The following is a 23,703-nucleotide window of genomic DNA, read 5'->3' as shown; positions in this document are numbered from 1 at the left end:
GCCAGTTTCCTGGAGCAATAAAAGATGAAGTGTTGTGAACACTTGAGGACAAAAACATTAGACTGTTTGCAAACATGTCCTCAGGAGTTATTATTGGGAGAAAATGAAGCTTTGTGCTCCTTCTGTCATCAGTTACCCTTCCTGTTTATTACATACAAAAGATTATTCAAGAAAAACGAGACACGCCCTTATCTTTATCTTAGCCGATTGCTGCCCCTGTGTAGAAATAAAGACAAGAAGTCTGCTGCAAAGAGTTGGTTGTATTTACATTGCCACTATAAACACAGCAATGCTTGTATCACACATAATTGCACTCTCTGAGGATGAGTTAAACATACATGGACAAATATTTAAATTAGCAAAACGAGAAAATGTAACCAAGGATGAGAAATCAGTTTACTTCAAATGTGGAACACGTATAAAATTTTAACAGAGGAGTACAAACTGGAAATGTTGCTCTAAGTTGCTGAAAATATTCCAAAGTGAATAATTTTTAAGCAGAAACAAACAAAAAATTCAGCTGTTTGAACTTTGTTCACACTAAAATGAAGTCAGTCATGACATCTAAATGATTCACACTTCCTGTTAATAATAAAATGTTTATAACAAGTACAGGATTTAATGAGAAGATGATGATGTAAGCATTGAGATAAAATTAACTCAGAATAAGCTTTTCCTCTTTCTAATACCTAAACATTATGCCCTAACATAGACTTCACCAGAGATGCTCTTTGACAGGCAGCTCAGGGTTTAGCTTCACAAGACATTCTCCTCCAGAGGAAATAATGTCAGCTCATGTTAGATATTATGCCATCACAATGTTATATTTAAGGGCGAAAGAGGAGAGCTTGAGCTCTATAATAGTCTGTGATAACACAAATGTTATGATGTAGCAGTTCAACTACAGTCATCCCATGCTCTTCCTGCTGTCTCAACAGGGACATCCTCTGGAGGACACATGCTTTGGGTCCAACACTACAGCAAGGGCAGAGTCTCCTCAGCAGGCGGTCACTCCAGCAGATGGACACATCTTATATCAGGTGCACCTCTACGGTGTGCCGGGAATTTCACTGCTGTAATAGAGTTCAAAAGATAAAAAGATTTTGTTTTTTATTAATAATGTTAGTGTGCATGCATATTACCCAACTTCAAGCTCTCCAGACAAACCTGGTCCTCAGTGAAAGATTAATCAACCTTCTATGGTAAAACAAAAATTTGAGTGTGTGTGTGTGTGTTCTGCCACGTCTGGTGCATTTAATAAAAAATATCCTCCCAAGATTCAAGGACGGTGGTGGTGGTGCAGTGGTTTGAGGCTACCAAGGAGAACTGAAAATAGGAAGCCATTAGAATAAAAAGCAAAACATTACTACTTGGGCAGTCAATTGACATTTTTTTCCTCACAACTAATCGCATGAATTTGATTGTGAATTGGTGATTAATCACAATTAAATTATAAATGAACAATAACATGGTATTTTTCATGTTTTATTGCTTTTTTAATGCAACGCTAAATAAAGGTTTTAACATTATAGGCTATTGCTTTCAAAGTGGGTTTCAGTGATTCTTGAGGTAGAAACTTTACCAACTTCACATTTGACACCACTCTGTAGCCCTCTGCTGACCAGAAACCAGTTTTGTGGTTTGGGTAGGCACTAGTTAATGTCACAATCTGCTCCTGCCTCCCTCCATCTGTGACTCTCCCCTGCCTCCTGATTAGTTTTTATTTGTCTCACCTGCCCCTTGTTAACCTGCCCATGTGTTCCTGATTTTCCCCTGTGTATTTATACCTCCCTTCTTGTATCAGTCATTGTCGGATCATTGTTGTTTGTCGTGTTGTTCTCGTTGTTCCTGCCGTATCCTGTCATTAAACCCATTTTTACTTATCCGTGCCTGCATTCCTGCCTCCTGGTCAGCTCCACCACACATGGTCCACCAACTCCTACAGCTCAACGTGCTCAGGAGTTAAAGGTTTCTACTTGGTTTACATCTGTTAGCTGTTTACTGTACCGATATATATAAAGGCTAGTAGTTTATGGAGCTAGGATTGGGACAATATTCAGCGTAACTTGTACCAAGTTTTGTAACTTTGAACATGTTTCATCACATGTAACTTTGGATTCGTAACTTGTAACTTTAGTTTTCTAACTTGTAATTCTCAATTTGTACTTGTATTTCTTTTGTAACAGGAAATTTTCATTTTGTGCATGTATTTATTTTGTAAAATCAAACTTTTATTTTGTACATTTACTACTCATTTTGTAACATCAAACGTTCATTCAGAAACATGAAACTTTTGTTTTGTAACTAGCAGACTTCCAAATTGAAAAAATCAAGATACAAGTTTGAAAACAAAACTCTCAAAACACACATTTCATTCTACAGGTACAAACCTCAAATCTACAGTTACGGATCTTTTTGTCTCGATTCTAGCGTCAGTGGGAGGAACCAATGAGAGCACGAGTCTTGGCTACCAATCACCAATCACGTTTCTCTTTAGTGTTGTTTTAATCTATAAGAATAAAAATATCAATAAAATAAATATACCTCATTTATACAACTGTATGACAATCCAGAACAATAACTATTGTCCAGAACGTTCTACAGAAAATCTTCCACTGTAGTTTGTCTTCTCTCTCCACCTTCCCAAAGTGCCCTGCTGTGGTAACTTGGATCAAAGATGTGAGCGAAAACTGAGGGATAAATTGATAGGCTATTTTTTTATCCCCATTTTAGCTTCACATTTTAGTATAATCAGATTATTACTTTAAACCAGGACCAAAACAAGAGCCAAAATCTTCGAGTTAATGGTCTTTCCAACTCACAAACATTAAACATGAAAAACTATTTTGTTAATTTTTAAACTAATACTTACTAAATATGCTAATTGGTAAAATTCTGAATATAAAAAAGTCAATAATCAATAGTCAACAGGAGAGAAAAATTCATCATTCTAGAAATGAAAGTGAGGTCTCAAAAATTCCTTCGAGGACCATAAATAGCCCCAGGGCCGCACTTTGGATATTCCTGCCTTAAACCTTTATAGGACTGGAGGCCATATTTGACCATTTCTGAACAAGATTTAACAAAAACAGATTTAAAGATAAGAACAAAAATGGAATTATAAGAAAAGCAGGTAAAACCTGCTTAATATAACAAAGGTTTCACTTGTTTGACTTCAGTGATTAATTTTAAAAGGGTATAAATAGACGCATTACTATTTTTAAATGATTTTATATTAAACGTTTGCTCTTATTGCCCCAAATGAACAATGTATAAAAAGATCACTACTTTTTCCTTTATGTGGAAATGAAAGGGTGAAACTCAGACCCACTTGGATGATGCACCAGGACTCCAGCTCATAAGCGTGGCTAGTCTGTACTGAAATCTGACTGGGGTGCTGTGGTCCGACCTTAAACAGGCTGTTTATACCGGAAAACCCTCCATCTTTCAGTGAAAATGTGTCCATGAATTGGTGAAATGACACACCTTGGGCTCATTAGTGCGAGTTGCTGACACACTTTCCCCTGCTTGGCTGAGATGTGCCGCTCTACTCGGCTGGGTCACTGTAATAGAAGCCGGTGCTTTCTGCCCTCCTAACAACACAGAAACAGAAACGCTCAACAAGCTAAAACAAGCTGGTCCTCAAAATACAAGAAAGCAAGTGGGATAATCCCACCTCAGGTATGCTGGGATTGATGTGATGGGAATTCTCTTCATGGATTGTTATTGTGGCAGATAGAGATAAAAGCAGCATGTGAACATGAATGCTCAGTGGTTTACGAAAGGCAAACAAAAAGGAAAACAAAGGGCTCTCTCTCTCTCTCTCTCACTCACTCACTCACTCACTCACTCACTCACTCACTCACTCACACACACACACACACACACACACGGAAAGAAAAAACAGTAACACAAAGAAACAGCAAAAATGAGTTTGACTTCAGTCTTTATTGTAACAGCAGGACCAAGCTTGGAAATGTGTCACTGGTGATATTCTTCCTACACAACATTTATGTTTAGGGAGATTTTCACCAAACGATTTAAATATTTACAACAGGTTACAGGATGAAGAGGTTAAACAAAATTTCAAAAGCAACTCGGACAATGAAAGCAGGTTTATAAAATCGTCACATTCGCTCATTTTGACACCAGACTGAAGCTGAAATTTTTCCTGAATTCAAAGATTTCAAACCGATAGATTAACTTGGGAAATGTGTCAAACTAAGATGAGATTTTAAAACTGAGGTTTTCAGTCTTTGTTTACGTTCTGATCTGCCTTCAGATGACAAACAGGTGCACATTCCACATCAGTTTCTCCCTAATCCTCTCTGACCTACAGGAGTCCTCAACTATTGTTTCCAAAACAAAAGTAGGAATGGGGAGTCAACGTGGCCGTCGTGATTTGGCAGTTCGACACATACCAGCGGTCTGATTAGTGATGTGAGCCAAGCTGGGCAAGCTGCTGGCCAGTTTGGCCAGTCCACCGTTGGTGAGCAGCTGATGGATGGCTGTGGCTTTTGCAACTCCTCCTGTGGTGACCACAGGCACAGCTCTGAGCAGGGTGCTGCCGCTGGTACCGACGGGGCTCAGAACCGGATCCTGAGACTTTCCACAAACTGCCTGTAAGTAGGGGGAGGAAAATAACAATAATTACAGGCTTAAAGTGACAATATGTAGTTTTTACCATTAATCTCTGGAAATATCCATTGAAATGTTGTTGTGAATGAATTAACTCATTCACTGCTCATTTACATTTTTTTTTTACTGTGTGGGCATCGGAACGAGCCCCCGCACCAAGAGAACAAACATCTCGGCTCTAAAGCCGATCTTCATCTGCGTACGTCACACGTCACATGATCAGGAAACAGAAAATCCATGGGTTGGGCGATCTTTCTGGGCCGCTGCTGTAAAAAAAAAGTGAGGCGCGAACCGGAAAAGCTTCTGCCAATCACAATTCAAAAACGGATTATGAAAGAACAGATAACGCTCAAAACGCGCAGATTCTTCCTGATGTACGAGGTGAATCCACTCTTTGTTTTGTTAGTTTTGGCGTTGACATCATCATAGCGCGTAATGTTCTGTGATTCTTTAAAAAAACAGTAAAAACGCTGAAAGCGAAGAGCTTTTCTGATCAGGAAATGGTTGGCAGTGAATGAGTTAAAAGATGCCCAGTTGTTGATAACATATAATCATAAAAATTGGGTCTAAAATCTATGGGAGTGGGTCTAAGTCTCTGGGCGAAACCATAATGGATGCCATGTTTCCTTCTACGGAAGCCCGTGAGGACAAAATGCATTTACTGATTCATAACAAATGGTTACAAAACTATCGGCATTAATAAACGTTCTTTACATATTTACCTCTTCACTCATTGCCAGTGATGAAAGGGAATCTGATGTTTTTGTTATTTTGCTGGAGGTTGCGCTCTCAAGGATTTTTGACCCTAATGGCTATCTGTTGGTAAGGTCTTACTCAAACACAAAAATAATACTTGCTTGCACGGCTGTTCAGTTATGGCAAAAATGATAATCACAATTATTGTGACTGAAATTGAGATCTCGATTATTTAAGACGATTTTTCAATGAATGTTGATTTTATTTGTTTATTTATTCAGTAACAAAATTGCTCAGGGCACAATCAGGACAAAAAGAAAATAGAAAAAAGAAAGCAACAAGATAATAAAAAAACAACTCCTGATTCCTAGTATAAAAAGGCCAACACACTTGCTCATAGTTTATGACCCAAAGGGCTGAGGTTTAACTCATTTAAGCCTAACCAATACAGACCCAAATATCCAACCATATCTTGCAAATACTGAATTATACAGTGGCATTCATAACATAACTAAAAACATATTAACATATATGTTTGAGTGACGGCCACAAAATGTTGCATAATATTTATTTAGTCCTGTCAAGCGGTGCTGTGAGTGTGTACACTAGCAACATGTCCTCAGAGAGACTCATTCATATTCATCAGCATGAGAAACTTATTTCTATCAATTTCTAAACTATTTATTTACAGGTCCCATCAGTTAATGTGATGATTGTCCCAGCCAGAAAAATCGGAGTTTCGCTGCTCCCCCAACCCAGTCTCACAGCAATTAAGGGCAAGCCGTGCGTGTGTGTTTAGCGCACCACACGTGCACATTATGCCGTTTTTAGTGGCCCAGGAGCCTGCAGGTACGGTGTGTGTCACTCACTCTGGTTAATCCAAGAGGAAGCCGGCTCTGAGAGCATTATTTATTTTTTTGCGACCAACACGTCACTACATCATTCCCTTTCCTAATGTCCGGAAAGACGGTCCGGAGCACAGGCGGAGTGTTTTGCTAACCTGCAGGAACTGTCGACGACAGTTTTCCAGAAAGTAGCTAAGGGTTACCAGAGATGTTTCTACATTGTTCGCTAGGTACTTTTACAATTTAAAAAGTCAAGAAGGGGGTCTAAAAAGATGTTAGAAATAGCAACTAATTTGCTAAATTGGCAACAATGTGGGAGGAGCGCTTGATTTGCAACATGGAGCAGCGTAAGCAGGAGGAGAAAATAATCAGCTCGTTTTATTTTTGTAATCGTTCCAAACTCAGATCGTAATTGGGATTAAAATTCGATACTACTTGCTTGCAATGATTTAGGTATCTACCGACCCCTATCGACAGGGAAAATACACACAGCCACTTTAAAAGACATTTTCTTTTCATTCACATCTTCCTAAAACCGTATGAAATAGAAATTAGTAACTACAAACGCTTATTTTGATTGTTTTTGCTAGCTGATGTATGGAATAACTTGATGCATGTTAGAGAAAGAACATTTTATTTTCAAAGAATGCTTAATTGCTAATAATGTCATTAATATGAAAATGAGCATTAAAAAACGTAAAAAATAAGACTTTAAAACATGCCCAAAAGCCAGAGTGCTGATCATTTTATCACTATAAAGTTAGAAACAAAAACTGAGGTGTAAACCTTTTCAAGATGAAGGTCAAAACTCAAATTAGTAGTCCTCACCAGCAGCAAAACTGATTTTTTTTAAATGAAACTATTTTATGGTAATTTTTTTCATTTGTATTTCTCAAAATAGGTCAAGAATGGCAAGTTGGTACATATCTGAACATAAAAATGAGAAGCAGGAGAGTTGGAGCCCTCAAATAAGTATAAATATTTTAACGGTGCAAATAACAAAAACTACCATTTCAACTCATTATGTGTTTTCATCAGTTTCTCTGAGAGCTTTGAAACTCCGAGGAGCTGAAACGTTTGTTTTTGTTATTTGCACCATTAATACAGGCCCTTCTCAAAAAATTAGCATATTGTGATAAAGTTCATTATTTTCTGTAATGTACTGATAAACATTAGACTTTCATATATATTAGATTCATTACACACAACTGAAGTAGTTCAAGCCTTTTATTGTTTCTAATATTGATGATTCTGGCATACAGCTCATGAAAACCCCAAATTCTTATATCAAAAAATTTGCATATCATGAAAAGATTTTCTAAACGAGCTATTAACCTAAACATATTAATCAACTAATTAACTATAAACACCTGCAAAAGATTCCTGAGGCTTTTAAAAACTCCCAGCCTGGTTCATTACTCAAAACCGCAATCATGGGTAAGACTGCCGACCTGACTGCTGTCCAGAAGGCCATCATTGACACCCTCAAGCAAGAGGGTAAGACACAGACAGAAATTTCAGAACAAATAGGCTGTTCCCAGAGTGCTGTATCAAGGCACCTCAGTGGGAAGTCTGTGGGAAGGAAAAAGTGTGGCAGAAAACGCTGCACAATGAGAAGAGGTGACTGGACCCTGAGGAGGATTGTGGAGAAGGACCGATTCCAGACCTTGGGGGATCTGCGGAAGCAGTGGACTGAGTCTGGAGTAGAAACATCCAGAGCCACCGTGTACAGGCGTGTGCAGGAAATGGGCTACAGGTGCCACATTCCCCAGGTCAAGCCACTTTTGAACCAGAATCAGCTGCAGAAGCGCCTGACCTGGGCTACAGAGAAGCAGCACTGGACTGTTGCTCAGTGGTCCAAACTACTTTTTTCAGATGAAAGCAGATGTTGCATGTCATTCGGAAATCAAGGTGCCAGAGTCTGGAGGAAGACTGGGCAGAGGGAAATGCCAAAATGCCTGAAGTCCAGTGTCAAGTACCCACAGTCAGTGATGGTCTGGGGTGCCATGTCAGCTGCTGGTGTTGGTCCACTGTGTTTTATCAAGATCAGGGTCAATGCAGCTAGCTATCAGGAGATTTTGAAGCACTTCATGCTTCCATCTGCTGAAAAGCTTTATGGAGATGAAGATTTCATTTTTCAGCACGACCTGGCACCTGCTCTCACTGCCAAAACCACTGGTAAATGGTTTACTGACCATGGTATTACTGTGCTCAATTGGCCTGCCAACTCTCCTGACCTGAACCCCGTAGAGAATCTGTGGGATATTGTGAAGAGAAAGTTGAGAGACGCAAGACCCAACACTCTGGATGAGCTTAAGGCCACTATCGAAGCATCCTGGGCCTCAATAACACCTCAGCAGCGCCACAGGCTGATTGCCTCCATGCCACGCCACATTGAAGCAGACATTTCTGCAAAAGGATTCCCGACCAAGTATTGAGTGCATAACTGAACATAATTATTTGAAGGTTGACTTTTTTTGTATTAAAAACACTTTTATTGGTCGAATGAAATATGCTAATTATTTGAGATAGGAATTTTGGGTTTTCATGAGCTGTATGCCAAAATCAATATTAGAAACAATAAAATGCTTGAACTACTTCAGTTGTGTGTAATGAATATAATATATATGAAAGTCTAATGTTTATCAGTACATTACAGAAAATAATGAACTTTATCACAATATGCTAATTTTTTGAGAAGGACCTGTATATTTATATTCATTTGAGTGCTCCAGCTCCTGCTTCTCATTCTGAACGTCCTCCAGCAATAGAGCACCAACCTGGGTAGATGACGCTCACAGTTTTATCTTCTGAACATAAAAATGTTTGTGTCAACTTAAAAGTCGAGGAACAACAAATTTAATCATTCTAGAAATGCAATAGGAGCCGTACTCTGAGCATGCCTGCACTATTTTACTTACAAATTTCCAGTATTTTAGGAAAAACAAACTACAAATATGCAGATGAAACTCTTTTAATTTGGATAGAAATGCAGTGTGTGCAGTGTGGTTGGCACTAAATGCCCTGTGATTTACTATTGTGTGATTGTTCAGCAAAACAATGTTGATTTTATATTTCCTCATTAGGATGACACAGTGACAGCTTGCTCTTGTTGTATTGTTGTGTGTGTCCCTTTTTTGTTTGTTTTACTCTTTCTGCAGGTCTAGAAGCAGAGTCTTGTTCATCATTGATTGTTTATTTTTGCGGAGACACAGACAGACCTGCACGGTATGTGCATGTCTCCATTTCACTGGGACATTTCAAGACCTAACAAGTAACAGAAGTGGGGTATGTACTGGAAAATGGCCCAGAGGTGTCACTGTGCTGGACTGCTGGTTGTAACTCAGTAGAAAATGACATTGGCAGACATGGCCAAAGAACCAGCATTTGCTGTGGATTATTTTTGGTGTGGGATAGACTTGTTGTGAAATCGACAAATAAGTCTGAAAAAGGATCCACAGCAGCAAATAGTAAAGCAAAGAACAACTGGCGCAAAAGCACTATCATCCCATATGTGGCAGGAGTGTTACTAGTTCCTTAAACGGACAACTTTGTATGGAAACTTGAGGCTGAGAGGACCCTCCCAGAAATGTCCCAGAACATGTCTAGCGGAAACGCAGCTTTTGTGAATAAAATGTACAAGAAGTAAGCCTCCAGTGTGCGGTACCTGGGTGCTGCCTGTGCTCGTCGCTGAGGAAGGCATGTTAGGAGCTTTGGTAACGATCTCCTGAAGACTGAAACTTAGGCCTTGCAGAAGACTGCTGGCGGAAGGCGCTGCAGAGGGAGGAGAAAAGACCAAACCAAGATGTTAGTGAAGTCTAAATCTGTGTGCAATCAATCCCAACATGTACTTTTAAAAAAATATTCAAATACTTCAAAGACCAAAATTATGATTATTATGATTTGGGTTGATAAAAGCAGCAAATGGTGCAAGAGGTGATCAATGATGATGTTGTCCTCACACACACACACACACAGATTTTCATCCAGAGTCCAGAACCTAAATCTTGCTCAACAAAGCTGGCGGAGCAGCTTCATGTTTGAGCCACTGAGCTCAGATTATTTGCACAGTTTGGTACAAATGAGCGTACAAAGCAGGACAAGACAGAGATACCTTGGGCAGTAGCTGGAGCTTGCACCTGGACTGGTGTGGAGGACACCGATACCATGCAAGGCTGCACGCTGCTGAATGAGCTGGAGCCTGGGGACAGGGCACCAGACACCTCTGAGAGACTACCAGACCTGTAGTGACACACATACCAACCAGTCTACTCAGGAGCCACCCCAGAAGGTCCTGCTTGGCTATTTGGCTAACATGCAGCGCCCAAACTCCGAGTCCAACCACTCATCAATCCCTCTGCACCACACACATTTCTGTCCAACAGTGTGTGGACGGGGGTATAGTATGCACTGGGATATGAGCACACTTCACTCAACGTGCCTGTGCGTAGCAGAGCAGGCGAGCTTACCGCTGTCCTGTCAGGAGTCCAGAAAGCTCCTTGGCACCAGGAACAGTCTGTCCCACTGCCACCGATAACGGCTTGCCAGAAACACCCACTGCATCAAAGAACAGAACAACAGCACAGCTCAGTTATTTTGGCCTCCAGGTTAATAAAAATATATCCAAGTATTTTTAATGAAGATGCAGTCTCTCCTGTCACGAAAACACAATCAGATACTCACGCATTCTAAAACAGCACATTTTTCTGCCTTTTTGGGTTTTGAAATACCAGAAAATTAAGAAAAGCTACATGTCATCATTTAGATCAGTTCCCCCCGGGAGTTCATATCCCTACATCCTAGATGAGACTCTGCAAGTGAACTGGGAGAAAAGTCACAGACTCACTTATTACAGATGCAACACAACCTTTCACAGACACACACACACACACCCTCCTATGGCTTCAACGCTCTCCTCCTCCCGACTCTCCTTCCCATTCTTGGTCAGTGATGGCTGAAGGCAGCGCTGATATGGCTGCAGGATCACTCACCTGCATGGGAGAGCCCTGCCACATCCCATCCACAACGTTTAATTAAGTTGTGACCTTCTGAATATGGACTTTTATGTTTGATGTGTTTTTCCTGTACCCAAGCTCCGCCCTTCGTTGGCAGGGTTATACAGTGTGATGTATATGTCGTACATTTTAATGGCGCACAATGTGCTGCTCTAGGTGCTGTGGAGAAAAATAGAGAAACCAGCAAAGAGAAAAAGGTAGAGCAGTCCAAAGTTTGGGATCAAATGTGCAGCAGGTGGCTAACGCTAATGCTAGTGGGTAGTATACTCACGATCAAGTGGGGTTAGAATGATTGTGAAACTAAGAATGATTAAACTCTACAAGCGGAAGCAAAGTCCCCCTCTTCCTGCTTATTCTTAGCTGTCTGCAGTGCCATGGAGCAAAACTGCAGCAGCTAAACTGCTGCTACGAGTCTGCTCAACACCACAGCAGATCTATGGCAAGCCATTGATGGCAAGCCATTGTAGTAGGTAATTCACAAACAATCGTCAACTAAAATCACAAAGAAAAGAGTTGCAACAAAAAATATTTAATGAACAAAACAGCAACCAACTGAAGATTTTTGATAATTCATGCATCAACTAATTAGGACAAGTTGTAAATGTTTGATATAACTTTAAACCAAAACCTGACCACATGCCTGAGCCACCTGAACTGGCTCCTCTCGATGTGGAGGAGAAGCTGTTCTACTCCAAGCCCCTCTCGGATGACCAAGCTTCTCTCCCTTTCTCTAAGGGAGAGCCCGGCCACCCTGCAGAGACAACTCATATTGGCTGCTTGGATCCGTAATCTTGTTCTTTTGGTCGCTACCCAGTTTGCATATGTGCCTCCCACTTGTTAAGGGACCAAAAGTAGTGGGACAATTGGCTTCTCAGCTGTTCCATGGCCAGGTGTGTGTTATTCCCTCATTATCCCAATTACAATGAGCAGATAAAAGGTCCAGAGTTCATTTCAAGTGTGCTATATGCATTTGGAATCTGTTGCTGTCAACTGTCAAGATGAGATCCAAAGAGCTGTCACTATCAGTGAAGCAAGCCATCATTAGGCTGAAAAAACAATAGAAACCTAACAGAGAGATAGCAAAAACATTAGGCGTGGCCAAAACAACAGTTTGGAACATTCTCAAAAAGAAGGAACGCACCGGTGAGCTCAGCAGCACCAAAAGACCCGGAAGACCACGGAAAACAACTGTGATGGATGACCGAAGAATCCTTCTCCTGGTGAAGAAAACACCCTTCACAACAGCTGGCCAGATCAAGAACACTCTCCAGGAGGTAGGTGTATCTGTGTCAAAGTCAACAGTCACGAGAAGACTCCACCAGTGTGAATACAGAGGCTTCACCACAAGATGTAAACCATTGGTGAGCCCCAGAAACAGGAAGGGCAGATTAAAGTTTGCCAAACAACATTTAAAAAAGCCTTCACAGTTCTGGAACAACATCCTATGGATGGATGAGACCAAGATCAACTTGTACCAGAGTGATGGGAAGAGAAGAGTATGGAGACGGAAAAGAACTGCTCATGATCCTAAGCATACCACCTCATCAGTGAAGCATGGTGCTGGACGTGTCATGGCGTGGGCATGTATACAGTGGAACTTGTTATCTTGTATTTATTGATGATGTGACTGCTGACAAAATCAGCACGATGAATTCTGAAGTGTTTTGGGCAATTTAATCTGCTCATATTCAGCCAAATGCCTCAGAACTCATTGGACGGCGCTTCACAGTGCAGATGGACAATGACCCAAAGCATACTGCTAAAGCAACCAAAGGGTTTTTGAAGGGAAAGAAGTGGACTGTTTTGCAATGGCCAAGTCAATCACCTGACCTGAATCCAACTGAGCATGCATTTCACTTGCTGAAGACAAAACTGAAGGGAAAATGTCCCAGGAACAAGCAGGACCTGAAGACTGTTGCAGTAGAGGCCTGGCAGAGCATCACCAGGGATGAAACCCAACATTTGGTGATGTCTATGTGTTCCAGACTTCAGGCTGTAATTGACTGCAAATGATTTGCAATCAAGTATTGAAATGTATAAGTTTGATTTATGGTTCTTATTCTGTCCCATTACTTTTGGTCCCTTAACAAGTGGGAGGCACATATGCAAACTGTTGTAATTCCTACACCGTTCACCTGATTTGGATGTAAATACCCTCAAATAAAAGCTGACAGTCTGCAGTTAAAGCACATCTTGTTTGTTTCATTTGATATCCATTGTGGTGGTGTATAGAGCCAAAAATGTTAGCATTGTGTCGATGTCCCAGTATTTATGGACCTGACTGAATATATACACGTTTTAGCAGCACATTGATTGTGAAAGACAATTGAACACTCACTGTGTGCAATATACATTAAATAAGTCAATAACTCAAATACAAAACAAACTTAAAACATTTAAAAAAAGGTGTGTCTGGGTCCTTCGGGTCTTTTCTTCAGTGTAGTAGTGGCGGCAGTTGGCCACACAGGTGCCTGATTTATTTTTAAATCAGCTTTTAAAAATAATCTCGGCCGATGACCTCTATTGCAGATGCAGCACCAATTCATCCGTCAATCTCATGCTCCATCTTTCCCTCACTCTTAAACAAGACCCAAGATACTTGAGGCAGGATGGATTAGGCAAATTTTCTAACAAACTAAATATTCAGTTCATTACACTAGGCAGCCTAGCTCTGGCTTCACTTCAGCCCTTTTTAGAAGACACACCATGCCGGCAAATCAGCGTAATACTGCCGCCACGGTGTGTCTTATGAACGCACTGTGGAGGCATGGCGTTGTGGGAATTTTTGCAGTATTCGTGCCACCACGCCTGGTAGTAATATCACCGCAACGCCAGACTTGTGAATGCATTTTACGCCTTGGCGCAACAGAGGGAGGTGTCGCGTAGGAAGTTACTGCCGAGCTTCAGCCGGCAACTATTTTAGAAATGAAAGTAAACACGGGCAGTAAGTTTCGCTTTTGTAAACAGAGTCGGCTGAGATGAATAAAATAAAAAACAAGTTATGTCCAAGTTAAACGAAAGTCTGCGACAGCGCACAGACCGTCCCCATACCCCCTTTAAACTGCCACTGCATGATCTTTTGTTTAAAGGACACGATTGCACCACATTACCAACGCAGTGTGACCACTTTTGGTGGCATTTTTTTCTAAAAGAAGCTTTCCTGTTTGGATGATGTAAGAGAACGTGTGATTCATGCACATAGAGGGGTATGTGGAGAGGGGGAAGCACGGTCAGGGGGCAGTTTGATGGATGGATCATGATCCAATCATTATGAATACTGTCACTTAAGTGGCATCACTTCTGGCGCAAGTGTGTGCTCATGTGTGTGTGTGTGTGTGTCAGATTACCAGGTTTCGTACCTTCAGCAGGGTTGACAGCACCCCCTGCTGACTCACTTTGGGACACGATGGTAACTTTAATCTTTGCCCTTTTGGCAGCTTTGTTTGGTGTGGGACTGGGCGTCTGTCTTCTCTTGCCATGAGAGTAGAGCTCATCTCTATCCAGAACATCCATCTGATCACTGCTCACTGGCACTGCAACACACACACACACACACACACACACACGCACGGACACACACGCACGCACGCACACACACACACGCACGCAAGGCACACACAAAAGTAAATACTGAGGAGATTTAGTTGACATTTTGTTAAATTAGTCTGACATTCTAACAAACTTTCTACTGTCTAACCTTTCCAGAAATTGTGCGCCACAACACACACATTTTTTTTATTTCCAAAGCAAATCAACAGTAATTTAATTCCTATGGGAATGAAGCTGAGAAAACAGAGAGAGAAAAGGACAGAGGGAAGGAAAGAGTGGAGGAGGGATAGACACTTACCAAAAATACAAGGAGGCGTGCCAGGAGGAAGATTTTTCCTCACAATCATGTTTTGTTTCATAAAAGCAGCAAACTGAGCTGGAATGAATAAGAAAAAAGCCAGAAAGGAAAGTTGAAGAAGAGACGAGGATGAGAGGAAAGTATTTCAGTCACGTTTCATCTCGTCCTGTCAGACGACGTGATGTGATAACGGCGTTAAAAGCCTTTCACGTCTCATACCACCCCCTCTGCTTAGCTTGAGCAGCTTGTGAAAATTGCAGCAGAAGCTCAAGTGAATCATTTACAATAACAAGAGAAAATGTGGTGAATACGAGAGCTGTTCACGCACAGGCTGCAGTAATCACTGTTCACCACGGATGCTTGGAGGATATTTTTAACTAACCTTGAGCCTGCTTGTGAGTGAGAACCGTGCCTGAGCGTTGCATGTGAGTCTTCAGCAGCTGAGTGGCTGTGATCAGACTGGACTTCTGCGCTGGAGACAAACTAGACGTCTTGGGTTTGGGACTCGACGTGGGACTGCTACAGACACTCGACAGATCCTGGGAACAATATAAAGATGAACATTTGATGAGTTTATTAATGTTTGACTTTATTTACATGTCTGAGCCAATCCTCACCTTCCATGGTGAGGCAGAAAACTCAGTGAAAATTAGGTGCACACAGCGAGGCGTCTGTTGAACTAACAGTCATTTGTGGCCGTTTGCTCTCGGGTGCGGCAGGCTTCAGGTCTGCTCAGAAGGACATCCTGACCGATCAGGCCGTAAATCTGGGATATTCAAATTTGTGGATCGTCTTGGTTTTATTAATGATGACAAACGTGTGTGCTGCGTGGAACAAGGTACTTTTACGGGTTTTTTTTTCTCCAATTACCGGCTCTTTACAGATAACCTGGTTTTCAGAACTGGTCTCCAAACAATACTTTATTCTGTACCTATAGCTGTAACACTTTTATCGGGAAACCAAACCTCTCATGTTTTCAAAATTGGCAACAATTTTAAAATCCTGTCTTGTGAACCAAGCCTTACATGCTTCTCCAAACATGGTTTAACAATAATGATCACTTTATAGATTAAAAAAGCTCATTTTGTCTTCCTTATAAATCAAATTACTCAATTTTCTTATTTAAGACAAATGTTTTGCTGGTTTAAAGATGTGTATCTCGTACCAGCTGACAGTTTCGACTGAAGGCTTCTAATGGGCCATTCCCATCTGTACTGGGTCGGCCCAGGCCGGGCAACACCAGTCGGCCCCAGCCTGGCCCGGTTGATTCCACACATCCTTGCCTTAAGCCCACGTGGGCTGATTCTACCCACCAATCAGAGGCTTGCTCTAATGGAAGGTGTGAATTTGCTGTCAGCAGTGGGTGTGTTGGCCCTGGTCGGCCTGAAGCAGACCCCCTAGAGAAGAGGGATGAGAATGAGCCTTGGTTGGCCCGGAAAAATACCAGGCCACCCAGATATGTAAACAACCTACGCTACCCGGCCCGGGCCGACCCGGTACAGATGGGAATGGCCCATAAATGACACAACGGTGAAAAGTCAGATGATGCTCTGAGGAAGACTGAAGCCTTCAGTTGAAACTGTCAGCAGGTATGAGATAAACATCTTTAAACCAGCAAAATGTTTGTCTTAAAAAACAAAAATTGAGTAATATGATCACTTTATGCCAGACACCTTATTTGCAATAATACTGCATTGACCCGAATATAGGACGACCCCCCTTTCCAAAACTAATCTTCGGAAAAATAAAAATCACCTTTAAAATAAACTATTTTTAATGAAAATTTGAGAACAAATACTGAGCAAAAACACTATTTTAATGCAAACTATCAGAACTTTGCTGACATGTGAAATCAAAAGTCAAATTATTCTTTTATTCAGACGCTCTCTGCCTCGCTGTACTCTCATTCTCACTCGTGCTGCTGCGGTCCTGGTGCATCATCAGATCGCTACACCTGTCGACTCCTCCCAGAACGTCATCCTCACTGCCATCCAAGGCATCCATGCATGTAATGTTTGACACCTCTGCTGAACTGACCACCATCATCTTAAAATTTGCGTAACTCTGCCTTACAGCTTGTTAACTTGCCCCACTTTCGATCCACTCTTCTCCGGACCTCTGATCTCTTTTTTTTTTCTCCTGTTGAGAACACACAGGCTGGCGCCCTCTGCTGTTACAGGTGTGTAATGACCGCAGACAGATATCGGCATGTGTAAATGCTTCGACCCCGATTATAAGACGACCCCACATTTTAAAATTATTTTCAATGAAAAAAACCTTGTCATCTTATATTCGGGTCAATACGGTATTATCCTCAATAGCAGTTTTTGAATCAATCTTATAGAACAAAAACTTATAAATTCCAATTTTTATTTTAACCTCTGAACCGGAAGGTGAGATGGGAAGTCGGAGTGCAGGAGATGAAGGTCGTCCTCTCTCTACGTCAAAGGGAAGCTCCCGTCTAGGTCTCCTCTTCTTCTCTGTGTCCAAGTCCCTCATGTCTCCGGAGCCATGGCTGTATCCCTCTGACCGAGTTAGGACACCCGACAGAAAGTCTGCCATTTCATCCTGAAATGTTTTCGAGACGAGTTTTTAAAGAGGAAGAAAATACAAGACTTAACTCAGAAATCCTCCAGAGAAAACTGATTTGAAGATTTCCAGCAACAGAAACCGACCTGAATGCAGCGGTCCACCATCGTCTGTGTCAGCCCTTCCGATTTCATCTTTGCTGAATTTATTCTGTTGAGCATTTTTGTGTTAAAACTCAAAACCGACAAAGGCAAGCCAACTTTAATTATATAGCACATTTTATATACAGAAGCAATTCAACGAGCTTTAAACGAAACTCAAAATCTCCCCATCTTAGATAAAAAGCGCCAGTTTGGACTCAAAAAAAATTACGTCTCTCTGCTACATGCATCCGTAAACCAAAACTTGAACTAGTCGTTTTTTGCTGCCTTAAATCGTCCTCAGTTATGGTAAATGGTAAATGGCCTGTATTTGATATAGCGCCTTCTAGAGTCCTAGAACCCCCCAAGGCGCTTTACAACACAATCAGTCATTCACCCATTCACACACACATTCACACACTGGTGGGGATGAGCTACGATGTAGCCACAGCTGCCCTGGGGCGCACTGACAGAGGCGAGGCTGCCGAGCACTGGCGCCACCGGTCCCTCCGACCACCACCAGCAGGCAACGTGGGTTAAGTGTCTTGCCCAAGGACACAACGACAGCGACAGACTGAGCGTGCCTCGAACCTGCAACCTTCCGATTACGGGGCGAGCACTTAACTCCTGTGCCACCGTCGCCCCAGTTAACTGACCTGATGTTGTCATCTGCTCCTCCCACCACCACCATGCTGTTGTCGGCCCTCAGCTTCTCCCTGAACTCCTCCATGCCGTCTACAGTACACTGGAGAGCGTTCTGTCCAATCACAAACAACACTGGAGTCTTCATGTCCAGCAGAGAGTCGTCTACATCCTGTACAACCAGAGACACGTGGACAGTCACCACCAAACACACGACAAGCCAAAGCTCACATTTACCTAAAGAAAACGACAGACTCATGTGTCAACAAATAGGAACCTTTTAATGGATAATTACCTGGATGTTAAGTACATGTGGACTGTCTATGCTATTTTCTTACAAGTACTTAAGTACACAAGTGCTCACACTGTACGTCTGGTAGCAACACAACGGCCCTAAAAATATGCTAAAAATAGCAGTTTTTACTCAACACAACAGACTTTTTTGTCTTGTCTTGCCTGTTGTCCTTCGGGAGTGCTGCAGGAGGACACACAGGGATTTATGGGGGTTGGATGAGTAAAACGAAATAAAGAAAATAAATCTGTGTTTTGTGATCAGTTTAATTTGACATGAACACGACAAACACGCTTTCTTGACAATCCTTGTGAGTAAAAAAAACGTGTAGAAATTAAAACGAACAACGTGTGTTATTAGGGAAATAGCGGGCGAGCGGTGTTGATGCAGGATTGCGCATGCGCCGTGAGCGGTTCTGATACATTTTGGGTCGCAGCTGCTCGCAGCGCCGCTTCAACAGTGCGATACCCTCACGAGGGATGAGCGAAATATTAAACACGCCAGAAGTACGTGCGAGCTCACGACTGCTGATCGGTAGCTGGTCACGTGGTTTTAATCGCCTCTGTACACTACACGACGCTCGGCGCAAAACTCGCCCCGATCTCGTGGATTCTCGCACGAGTGGAAAATCGGCTCAAAAAAGTGACAAAGTCGCACAGTGTACGCCCGGCTTAAGACAGGCAAAGCATTGTAAGCTAGAGGCTTCAACGTTTTCCCCCTCTATTGATGCAAAATTCATCAAAACATTACTACCACTGCATCATTCGGAACAAATTAAGTTACACAAGAATTAAATCTATGGGACTAGCTTACAATCAGACCCATTAGAGTATTTCTTCCCAAGAATACTTTAATGTAAACTGGTAAGTCAGTTTAGAACCCAACTTTCTTCAATTCTCTTTTCTTTTAATAAAAAAATTTCAGATCTGAAGTACAGCAAAAACAGCATCCATATTTTAGAAGGCTGGGTTGAATTTGTTGATATTTCTCTTACCCCTCTTGGCCCATTAACTGTTAGCAGGGGGAAGCCAAGACAGACAACAGCAGTCAGATATTCCATTAGAGACACCTAAAACATCAAAACAGAATTAATCACATAATATTTTTTAGCACACTTATTCTCATTTTAAATGCGACAAATGACCCGCACTTGTATAGCGCCTCTCAGAGTAAGGACTCCAAAGCGCTTTACACTACAGTGCATCATTCATCCATTCACACACACATTCACACACTGGTGGTGATGAGCTACGATGTAGCCACAGCTGCCCTGGGGCACACTGACAGAGGTGATCTCTATAATCCAAGTCTTACATGACAAGCAATAAGTGCACCAGCGTTCCAGCCCACCAGGATGATTGGTTTGTGTGGAAAGTGACTGTGAACCTGTGGTTAAAAAAACAAAACACAATAATAGCACAGCTGAGTGGGAATGTAAACGTGAATATTCTTGTTTTCCTATGAAAAAATAGGACCAGTTTAAATATTGGACATGACAAACAGGAGAGTATTTGAGGAAATGAATAAAATAATAAAATCAGACGGTCTACCTCCATGACCTTGGCCCTGAGTGTGGCCAACATGTGCTCCAGACACTGTGTGATTCCAATATTGGCCCCACTGTTCAAATAAGTGTGCACTGGGATCACCTGAAATACAAACAGAATTAATGAAGTTTCATCCGAGAAAGAAAACCCTTCTTAATAATTAAGTAAATATTTAAGTGAGATCTTAGACCTTTCCCAAGCAGGAGAGCTGCGACTGCCAAAACCTCATCCTCCGTGAGGTGGGGAGAGCGGGATTACTTGGGCTTGATGGTGCAAGAAGGATGAGAGGGGATCCAGGAAGCTTGCACTTAATACATAAAAATACAGACAGAATCTTTGTACTTCAAGAATTTTGCAGAATAAAACAACAGAAGATGTAACTAGAAGTGAAGATTTTTACAGGTCTGTTTTGAGACAGGACTCCCACAGCTGGATCCCAAGGCCGTTTCAGAAGCAGCGACAAAGCCTCTGCGCTTGGAGCTCCAGTCTTTGTGGATGCCAGTAACATTCTGTCGATCAATGAGGGAAGCTTGACAAAAACAATAACAGCATAATAAAAAACAATGAATCCAAGCCGTGGGACTTTTGGGTTACCTAATTCAGTTGTTAAGATCGTACCTTGCTTTTAAGAGTCTGCAGTACATCCAAGTATGCTGCAAGCATGGCGAAGCTTAAAGATTCGATCAGAGTAGTGTGCAACCACTGTGTCAGTTTGGTGTCCCAGTTCACACTGGCGAGTGCGTGCCGCACCTTCCTGGCACACTTGTCCACAGCTATCCGTCGCAAAATTGGCTCATTGGAAGCCTAGAAAAAAGAACAATTACCCTCTGTGTCACTTTAGGATCCTTAACCAAACTCCCACAAAATATTGATATTACTCCAAACAGTGAAAATTTTGACATTATTGCATTTTAAACAATAAAAAATGTGGTTACATTCTCGTTAGCCAGACGTGCTAATCTTTCAGCTTGAAGAGCTTTGAGGACCTTGTTGAACAGTTTATTCTGCGTCACAGACCATCCCGTTCTGAAACAAAACAAAAGATCTCAAAACAATCCACTGGATCCTGATTAGTAGAGCATCAGAAATTGCAGTGATTTAATAGTGGATTAGTGAATGCTTTTGGTTACTTGTTTATATGTTCCTCCCAGTCATCAGGGGGTGGAGGGCTCTCAGCAGCAGTTCGAGCAAACAGGACATGTCGCTCACACTCCTTCATCACACTAAGAGCTTTCTGGTTGTCATATAAGGGAACAGGTGATGGTGTGACTGTTTCCACGTCGATTAGAGTTTCAGAGTCTCTGCACAAATAACAACATCAGGTTAAACTCACATGTTGATCACACCAGCTATCTGAAGACTTGTTTACATACAGCTAGTAGGGTTGGGCATCGAGCATCGATTGGAACCGGTTCCAACTGTTAGTTTTTCCCGGAATCGTTCAGTTATTTTTTTCGATTCCTAATTTTGATCCATAGAATGCTGACGGAAGAGGAATCTGCGGCTGATCTTCGTGAAAAATAAACGTGACCTGCAAATTGTGATCAATGCTTTTCAGAGCTGATCACACCAGCTGTCCAGAGTCCCCCTCCCCCCACCCGGCGAGCAGCGGCCAGATATAAACAAACGTGTCTGCTGAACTTTTACTCCGTAATGTAAACTTTAATTTCTGCAGTGTAGAGGAAACTTGTTAAATACGTCAACACGGTGGATTTAATAGAAGCTTTAAAGAACAAACTGGACGGTGTGAGGTGAGTTTGTCCCACTGCAGAAATAAAAACACACATGAAGCGTCAGCAGTCAGACGCAGCCGCTTGAGCATCAGAAGACTGAACAATAACCTGTAGAATAATTAACGTTAATGTTTAAAGTCTATCAGATTGTTACTGACAGCAGCTACATTTAAGTTTCGCTTTCTGTTCTGACTGAATGCTGCTGCAGCATGGAGGTGTAGTTCTCAGTCATCCTGGACATGATCATCCTGAGTTTTAGCTGAAAACAGCTGAACGTTTCTGGATCTGTTGGAGACACTCATCCCAGAGGCTTCTTCCAGACTGTCAGAAACAAACACACTGGTTGTGCTGCAAGTCTTTTTCTTTTTTTTCTCCAATACATGTTTTTGGCTAAATGAAGGTGACGTTATTGTTCATAGAATTAAAATTCATGTTTAAGTTAAGATTATTTAATCAAGTAGGATCTGTGGTTAGCTGGCTCATTTAAAACATGGAATGTCTTGAAAGAATCAGAATCGGGAATGGATAGGAACCGGAATCGAAACGAGGAATTGGAATCCCAACCCTACTACAGCTGGGACAAAATTGGAGACCAATAACAAACTAGAAGCTGACAACAAGGACTTTTATACTCACGATGATGGTTCAGGTTGGCGGCGTGGTGTAACAAACAGTGTCCTTGTGGGTCGAGCACTGCTGGCATCTGGGTGAGCATTCCATGGTTTTGAATAGCTGTGGTCCAGATATACCAAATCTAACTCCCGTTCATGAGGTGACAGCTGGAAAAGCAGAGATGTGCCCATTTTGTGTGCTGATATCTGTAAGTCCTTATCCCCACGATGCATATTCTTCCTGGGCCCAGAGGGCCCTCAAGAAGACCCCAGCCACTGGTGGAGTTTCAGACCAAGCTGGCAGACAAGAAAAGGCAGAATACTGGTGCTTTATGTTTATCATTTAAACAACAAAACCAGTATGGACAAATGGTTCTCTCCTAATATGTCATAGGAACGGGAGGATTGGGATTTGTCATTCCAGTATTTGAATGCTCTAAACTTGAATTCCTTTCTCTTCTAGCTTTGTTAACAAATATTTACACACTTTAAAAGGACAAACAAACTGAAACAACGTATTTATTGCACAAATTGATATGTAAACAAGCACTGCTGCGCTCATGACACTTCACACATTTATCAACTTAGATGCTAAACAAACCAATTACTTCTCAAAACCTACAAAGTCTGACAAAATAAGCATAAATACGTTACTTACGATAACGTAGCCGGTCTAAAGGATTTTTATGAAACAATAACATAAACAACCCTTCAATGAGGGCGGTGCACTAGCCTAGCACGATGTTAGCATAGCAAGCTAACAGCTAAACAAATGGCGTTCTCGCGGTTTACGCTGCCTTACCTTTTCGTCTGATTAAAACGCCTCTTTGAGATGATACCGGCGTATTTCCGAAAAAATTAAAAACCAAAGACGGATCTCTTTGTATTCATTATCTAAGCGTAACATGAAATTGCAAAGAATTGTACGTAAACGCCTCACTTCCTTTTGTTGCTTGATTTGTTGCCAAGTCTCGTTACAAATCCCTCGGTTCTCCAATGTTGGGAACTATGGTTGGGAACGAACCGGAAACATATTACGGATGGGTTTCAAACAAACTGGCAACCCACTGAGTGGCGCTCTTAGACAATGCAAACTATGGGCTGGATTAACACACAAACTGGATTACTGGAGCTCACAAAAGGAATGCTGTTTCTTTAGCGATGAGAA

The 23,703-nt window shown here is 41.7% G+C and overlaps 1 protein-coding gene across 9 annotated transcripts; it reads right to left on the bottom strand.

Annotated features, from left to right (window-relative positions):
* Positions 1 to 242: 242 nt before the first annotated feature.
* On the bottom strand, positions 243 to 23,497 carry kansl3 (KAT8 regulatory NSL complex subunit 3). Of its 9 annotated transcripts, none has more exons than XM_070546047.1 (22): positions 23,476 to 23,497; positions 22,561 to 22,832; positions 21,322 to 21,492; positions 21,127 to 21,217; positions 20,810 to 20,995; positions 20,592 to 20,720; positions 20,382 to 20,498; positions 20,195 to 20,293; positions 19,959 to 20,030; positions 19,639 to 19,713; positions 18,367 to 18,524; positions 17,717 to 17,780; positions 17,421 to 17,609; positions 15,424 to 15,580; positions 15,042 to 15,119; positions 14,542 to 14,727; positions 10,649 to 10,736; positions 10,294 to 10,421; positions 9,847 to 9,953; positions 4,422 to 4,620; positions 3,487 to 3,593; positions 243 to 1,073 (listed from the first exon to the last, which is right to left on the bottom strand). In XM_070546047.1, exons 2-22 carry the CDS (start codon positions 22,767 to 22,769, stop codon positions 1,068 to 1,070), a joined length of 2,616 nt encoding a protein of 871 aa, XP_070402148.1. In that variant the 5' UTR covers positions 22,770 to 22,832; positions 23,476 to 23,497; the 3' UTR covers positions 243 to 1,067. The 9 variants fall into 9 exon arrangements, with proteins under 9 accessions (XP_070402148.1, XP_070402147.1, XP_070402150.1 ...); XM_070546046.1 differs by having other exon boundaries at positions 23,338 to 23,496; XM_070546049.1 differs by having other exon boundaries at positions 14,554 to 14,727; positions 23,338 to 23,496.
* Between the last annotated feature and the right edge of the window lie 206 nt (positions 23,498 to 23,703).

This window comes from Nothobranchius furzeri, chromosome 17 (assembly GCF_043380555.1).
Source record: "Nothobranchius furzeri strain GRZ-AD chromosome 17, NfurGRZ-RIMD1, whole genome shotgun sequence".
NCBI lineage: Eukaryota > Metazoa > Chordata > Actinopteri > Cyprinodontiformes > Nothobranchiidae > Nothobranchius > Nothobranchius furzeri.
This window is presented reverse-complemented; position numbering and strand designations above follow the sequence as displayed.